The sequence below is a fragment of the Schistocerca americana genome, chromosome 8 (genome assembly GCF_021461395.2).
Source record: "Schistocerca americana isolate TAMUIC-IGC-003095 chromosome 8, iqSchAmer2.1, whole genome shotgun sequence".
NCBI classification, from domain to species: domain Eukaryota; kingdom Metazoa; phylum Arthropoda; class Insecta; order Orthoptera; family Acrididae; genus Schistocerca; species Schistocerca americana.
In genome coordinates, this window is record NC_060126.1 from 83,632,864 (window position 1) to 83,640,019 (window position 7,156).

General features: G+C 58.6%; 1 protein-coding gene across 1 annotated transcript; it reads right to left on the minus strand.

The window, feature by feature from the left end:
- Positions 1-253: 253 nt before the first annotated feature.
- LOC124545576 (PHD finger protein rhinoceros-like) lies at positions 254-6,782 on the minus strand. Its single transcript, XM_047124524.1, has 2 exons — positions 5,896-6,782; positions 254-1,040 (listed from the first exon to the last, which is right to left on the minus strand). Exons 1-2 carry the CDS (start codon positions 6,780-6,782, stop codon positions 254-256), a joined length of 1,674 nt encoding a protein of 557 aa, XP_046980480.1.
- Positions 6,783-7,156: the final 374 nt, after the last annotated feature.

Sequence of the window (7,156 nt, forward strand, 5' to 3'; positions counted from 1 at the left end):
GAGCCTCTGGGAAGGGAGAATTTGTACGTTGGCTCTCGGATGAGCCTTCGTGAATTGCGTGCTCGTTTCTTAAATTGGTGCACGTAAGTAGGTCTGAACCCTTTCTCTACAAGGGCCTCTCGTAGTTCCTCCTCTAGTACTTGGGCTGGTAGGCCATGGACGACCACATGCAAATCCCTTTTCTCGGGCCGTTGGTGGTTAAAGTGCTGTACCTCCCTTTCTCTAAGAAAGGCTGCCGCGGCATAGTAATAACTTAGGGACTCGAAATTGTACTTGACTGAGTCACCCGGAAAATGGCCTTTACGGGGGCTGCTATCTTGCTTTTTATAGCTTTGTTTAGTTTGGTGTGCCCCTCTAGTTGGTACACCACTATTGGTGGCACATTTCTGGGATTTGTCTCGTCCTCTCCGCTGTCGGTGGACTGTTGCTGACCCTCGACGGCGGGAGTCGAGTTGTCGTCGTGTGACGTAGCGGTTGGAGCTGTTGGTGTATCCCTTGGTGGAGTTTGTTGTGGTGGCGGCGGCGGCGGCGGGTTGACGTCTGGGGTGGCGGTTGTCTCGCCTTCCTCATCCGAGTCCCCCAAGGCGTCAAAACGGTTGGGACTCTCGAAATTGTGTATTCTTGTGGGGATCTGAGACTTCCTTTTCCCTGCCCCTTGCTGTTGTTGTGGGGTGGAGTTTACTGAAGTGTTTGTCGTCGTCGGTCTGCTCGCAGATGCGGAAGTCGACGCGACGCGGTTGGTTGGGCTTTTTTGCGCTGGTTTCGTGATGCCGACGCGGGTGCCCTTTGTGTGCTTTTGTGGTGCAGACAGAGCGCGATTTTGGCGGCTCTGTCGGGCTGTGTAGTATTTGGCGCTTGCCGGTTTGGCGAGTTTCTTTTTAGCCATTTCTTTCGCTAAAAATGCAGTCTCCTTTTCTCGTCCCCGCTGCTCAGCCGGGGAGAGGAGTTGTGGTGTTGTGTTGTTTGCTTGGGTCTTTTCCCCGTCTGGTGTTTTGTTTCTTGCCAGTTTTGGCTGTGGTCCAATTTTCCCCATTTTCTGGCTGGTGGAGAGGGTAGTTAGTATACCTCACGGAGAGGGCATTTTCTCCTGTGGTTGTGTGGGAGACTATTTTCCCTGCTCGCGAAATTCACTTTGCCCTAATTTCTTAAGCCTGGCCTGGCAAAGCGCGGGCTTGTCCCGCCGCGGCAGGGGCCCTGACCTTGCAGCGTTCCCTATGCTATCAAGGTCCCTACTATTCCGGCTTTCCAGAATATCTCGCCTGTCTTTTTTCGATACGAATGGACACGACAATTTTGCCTCTTCTTTGGCGTCCCCGGCGGCGTAGGCGGCGGCTGAGGCACCCCAGCTGCTGCGTGGCGGAGCGGCGCGGCGTGCGGACGACCTCACGCTACGGCGGCTCAGCCGCGAGTGGTGTTGGTCGAACCTGCACAATGGACTGAGGAAGATATCCTCGACTGAGGGCGAAGTACTAGCGCAACAAGGCGCTTCACCTTCTGGCATGACGGTGTGGCTATCGAAATTTCATGGCGTTATTGTTCTGCTTGAATCTTTGTGCAATTTTTTTTTTTTTTTTTTTTTTTATATTATTAAAAGAAAGAGGAAAGGATAGTAAGAGAGACAGTGAGAGAAAAGGAAAACGAACGGCCCAATTGACTGGCCGGGAATTACGATTAGTTACAGAAGAAAGGACAGAAGGAGGAATAGTGAGAGTGAGTGAAAGCGAACGGCCATTATCCTGGCCTCCTCTGCTTCGTAGCGGCGACGCGATGGTGGCGGCGGGCAGTCTTGAAATGGCGAATTGGGGGGGGGGGGGGAAGAGAAAGAAGTCAGAGGGTGACAGTTGAAGAAGCGGAAAAAGGAAGGGCCTATCATGATTAGGCCAACATTGGGGGTAGTGTGGGGGGAAGGGGGAGGCGTGTTGGGGGAGCGAATGACATGGCATGTGGGGGGGAATAATCTATGACGTGAGGGAGGTAGTCGGCATGAGATGAGGTGCCTGGGGCAGGCGAGGTCATGGGGGGGCGAAATAAAAGGTCGGGCCATCGAGTGGTGGCTAGTCGGTGAACACGGGTGCCCAGGGAAAGGATTAAGGGATTAGGAGAGTGACGAGTTTTGTGGTAAAAGGAGTGGGCGGCGGAGAGGATGCGGGTACGAAGGAGCGGCACTTCAGCCAGGAGGTGGAGCTCGCGGGTTGGGAAGTTGAAGGGGAGGCGGAGGGCACGCCGGAGAGCCCGGTTCTGGACGGTTTGGAGTCGGCGGAGGTGGGTGGGGGCAGCATTGCCCCACACCACCACCGCGTATTCAAGGATGGGGCGAACAAGGGAGGTGTACAGTCTAACAGCAAGGTGCGTGGGGAGGGAAGAGGTTGGGTTGATGAGAGGGTAGAGCAGGCATAGCCGCCCCATTGCCTTACGACGCACCTCGTCGATGTGGGGGCGCCAGGTTAGGCGTTGGTCCAGGGTAACACCCAAGTACTTTGCAGTACGAGTCCAGGGGACTGGGGTACCAAGGACCGCCACCTGAGGGAGCCGAACGGGAATACGGCGTCGGCAGATGATAAGGGCTTGGGTTTTGGAGGGATTAAATGCCAGACGCCAGGTCCTAGCCCAGTCGGTTAGGGAATCTGTAGCCCCCTGGAGCCGCTGTTGAAGAACTGCCGCACTCCGAGAACGAGAGAAGAGTGCAGTGTCATCTGCGTAGAGAGCTAAATGTACCCTCGGCGCAGAGGGCAGATCAGCTGTGAAGAGGGAGTAGAGTAGCGGCCCAAGTACGCTGCCCTGTGGTACTCCTGCCCTGATGCGTCGTCGCGTGGATTTCCCGTCAGGGATCCTAACATGGAAGGTGCGACCTTCCAGGTATGTGGCTATTAGCCGTACATGGGACACTGGGAAGCCAAGGGAAAATAATTTGTAGAGCAGCCCTTCGTGCCAGACCGAGTCAAACGCCCTGGACACGTCGAGGAGTATGGCCCCGAAGTACTCCCTACGTTCAATAGCGTCCAGTGCCTCTTCTACAAGGCGCAGGAGTTGGTGAGTGGTGGCGTGGCCCTGCCTGAAGCCAAACTGCTCATCAGGGAGGACTCGTTCTCGGGCAATGTGGATGAGCAGTCGTTTAAGGTACAGCCTCTCGAACACCTTGGAGATGGCGGGCAAGAGGCTGATGGGGCGGTAGCTGGCAGGGGAACGAAGATCCTTCCCAGCCTTGGGTATGGCGACCACTTCAGCGTGTTTCCAGGCAGAAGGATATTGCCTGGTTGTGAGGATGTTGTTGAATGTGGCCGTCAGGATGGGAATAGAAGCTGGGGGTAATTGCTTGAGGAGGGCATTCGTCAGCTTATCGGGGCCGCCAGCTTTCTTGGATTTGAGGTACCGCAATTGCAGTGCAACCTCCTCTTCGTTAATGGGGGTGATTTCATCCTCAGGGTCCTGGACGGCAAGGAATTGAGGGAGGCGTGCCGTGACCAGGCGAATATGGTCGGGGTCAATGGGGTCATTGACCGGGGTGAAGTTGCGCGCGAAGACATCAGCCAAGGCGTTAGCCTTGGCGTCTGGTTCGGACACAAAGTCATTGCCGACCTGTAGGGGGGGGATCCGTTGCCCTCGTCTCAAAAGGCTTTTTGTGAGCCGCCAAGCAGACGGGTCACGCAGGTCAATGGCAGAGATTTTGTTCTCCCAAGCCTGATTGGGGTGGTCTTGCACCGCAGCCTTGATTTGGCGCTGTAATCTATTGATGAGGCACTTGGTTGCCGGATTCCGAGTGAGCTGCCATTCACGGGTGGTCCGGTTTTTCTCGGTGATGAGAGCAAGGATGTGGGGGGGGGAGCGGACGCAGATGATCCGGGGGCCGGTGCGGACGGGGAGGGGTCGCTGCTGTTGCAGCATCTAGCACAACGGTGGTGAGGTGGATGAGGGTACGATCTGCGTCCGTGTGATCGGCAGCAGGTAGTGTGGGTAGGGCTGCTTCGACCCGTCGCTGATAGGACTGCCAGTCAATACCGCGGATGTCTAGGCCTTCCCTCGGCACGGTCGAGGTTCCAGCGAGATCGATGGAACAGATGACCGGTCGGTGATCGGAGGCTAGAGCGATGCGGGTGGCTGCAGTGATGGGGTGGGGTAGACCTTTCACCACTGCGATGTCTAGGACATCTGGGGCACGTCCACCAGAAGGGTAAATGGTGGGGTCGTGCGGGCCGATGGTGCGGGCATGATGCCGCTCTGCGACCCGGAGGAGTCGACGACCGGATGTGTTGGTTAACCTACTGTTCCAGGCAGCATGTTTGGCATTGAAGTCACCGCCAACGAAGACGTCGTTGCCGAGCGACAGCAATGCTTCATAGTCCGGTGTTTCGAGAAGGCCTCGTGGTGGCCTGTAGAGAGCCACGAACGTAATGGGACCCCTCACCGTGTGGACGACAATGCCAGTGGCTTCCACAGTGTGAAGTGGGGGGAGGGGAATAGGGTGGTGGCGGAGGGAGTTACGCACGTACACCGCCGTGCCACCATAGGCGGTGGGCCTGTCTGTCCGGTAGCAGGAGTAGTTTGCTACACGGACAAAAACACCGGGTTTGAGGTGCGTCTCAGCAACAAGGCAAACATCAACTCTCTCATCCAGGAGGAACTGTCGGAACTCGCCCTGTTGTTTGTGGAGACCGTTGGCATTCCAGATCATGGTTGTCAATCCGTGATGTCTAACAGCCATGACTGGTTGGAATGGGAGTGGGAGGGGCGATGGGGGACATGGATTGGGAGAGGGCGGTGGCAAGTTGGTGTGGGAGGGATTGGAGGAGGGAGGTGAAGGTGGCGGAAATGGCTGAGGTCAGTGCCTCAACAACAGTGGCGATGAGGTCACCAAGGGGGGTGGGAACAGAGGAAGGGGTGGGGACAGGGTGCTGTTGAGAGTGTACCGGGGTGGGAGAGGGGGAGGCAGTGCTTAACGCCTGCCGGGGGGATGGGGAAGGAACAGCGGAGCGTGACACCCGCTGGGAGGAGGGGGAAGCAGTGCTTGACACCTGCTGGGTGGGGAGGGGAGGGAAGGCTGTTGGAGGGGGTACGATGGGGAGGGAGAGGAGCGGGGGTGGGTAGGAGCCCAGAGGGGCGGGATGGGAACGAGACGCAAGGTGGGGGTGGGCCCGCGACCTCGAGCCGACCAGCGCACCAGAGTAACTGGTGCCCGGGCGGGCCGCCGCCGATGTCCCTGCAAACCGTTTCTGGCTTGCCTTGAAAGACTTAATTTTGGGGCAGCCCATATAACTGCCAGTGTGATTCCCGCCACAGCGGGCGCAGGTGGGGGGGACGTCTCGGGGTTTAGAGCACTCCGAGGAGGCGTGACCTCCAGCACACTTTACGCAACGCACCTCGCGGGTGCAGTCACCCGCGAAGTGCGCCAATCCCTGGCAGCGGTAGCAGACCAGGGTCATCCTCCTGGAGCGCGGCTTCTCCATCGTCACGCTAACGTGATCGAGGAGCGAGAGGGTGAGGAGGGGGTGGTTCTCCGGCGTGTCGGGAGCGGAGACGAAAAAGAGAGGGGTGGGGCGTCGGGTTCGAGGGGAGATGATCCGGGATATAACTGTAGGGGTAATGTTCAAAGACGCAAGCGCCGTCCGCAGGTCATCATCAGAATACTCCATAGGGAGCCCCCTGACAACAACCCTGATGCGGCGGGCCCGTTTAGGAGGGGTGGAGAAACAGACGTTGAACTTGCTTAGGATAATAAGGGACTTAGCAAGGTCAGCGGGGGACTGTACAAACAGGCGATAGTCATCATTACCCATCCATTGTATACGGAAGGGGAAGTCAGTGTGAGTAGTGAGGAGATCTAAAAGCACCTTGAAGGGCCCCTTGTGTTGGATGGATATGGGTGGGGGGGCAGGAGGGGTGGCCGACGGTGGTGGGGGCGGTGGAGGGGGTGGGGCGTCCGCGGCACCATCAATAGCCGCGAACGCGTTGCTGACGGGCACGTCCGACAAGGACGTGGTGATCTGGCGACGAGGTGCCGTTTTGCGCGGCACCTGGAAGCCCTCCGCGTCAATAACGGCCTTCTTCTTCTTGGTGTGCCCGCGGTCAGCGGGCGGAGGGGCCTCAGAGTCCGATGAGGAGGCTAACTGCCGCTTCCGGCGCTCAGCGACCGGGCGCCGATGGTCGTCGTCGAACTCCATCCCGCCCCCGGTATCGCTGTCGGCGGCCGCGGCAGTCATGTTGGGGTAGAGGGCGGTCTGACGCCGGACAGGGTCGACCTGTTGGCCCTCTTCCTCTGCAGCGTCACGGAGAGCGGTGAGGTGTTCCTCCAGGCCCTCCGCGATGTCACTGTCATCCATGAAGCAGCCAAGGGAATCGCAGTCCGACTCCTCAGGGACATTGACCGCATCAGAAATGTCCGGCATGTCGAGGGCGGACGAGGGACGAAGGAAATCCTGACTTTGCCTCGGCGCGCGCGGGCTGGTCCCACGTGAAGGGGGCCCTGACGCGCCATGTGCCCTATCTAACCGCCTAAGGGCGGCGGTATCGATTTCTGAATCGATCCCACATCGCCCTGAAGAATCTGCAGAAAAGGACGGCGTCGGCGGTAAGCCGCTCGCGGAGGAGACTGTACGTCCAGGCGGAGAATCCAAAGAATGAGCCATCTCAGGGTCCGGGTCAATTGGCCGGGTTGTCGTAGGTGGGGGGCCGGATGGGGCCGCCGACGAAGCTAGCTCCGCCAGGCGGCGATCCGCCACACCCTCAGCTCCAGAACACACAACATTCGCAAGAGACATCGCAGCTCGGAATGGGTGGTGTTGGTCCATGGCGGGCCGGCTGCATACCTCCCGGCGCGGACGGCGCAGGGAGCGTCTCACTGCGGCTGCTGCTTGGTGGCCGCTTGTGTGGCCGTCATCAATGCCTCAGCAACGCGCTGCAGCGTGTCGGCAAGGTTTGCAACCTTGTCGATCGCCACAGACAGTGCAGAAACGGCTGCGACCAGGATTTCTTCATGCGCTGCCGTTGCAGCGTCTTGCCTTGGCGCAGCAGGCTGACGGGCGGTGGCAGTCGTGTTGCCACTCTTGCCTCCGCCCGCTGTTGTGGCGTCTTCTTTACGCATTTTCCCCTTGGGTGGGGAAACGCGCTCGGCTTCAGGTGTGCCCTCTCGAGCACGTTTACTGGCGCGGATGCGCCTTCTTCT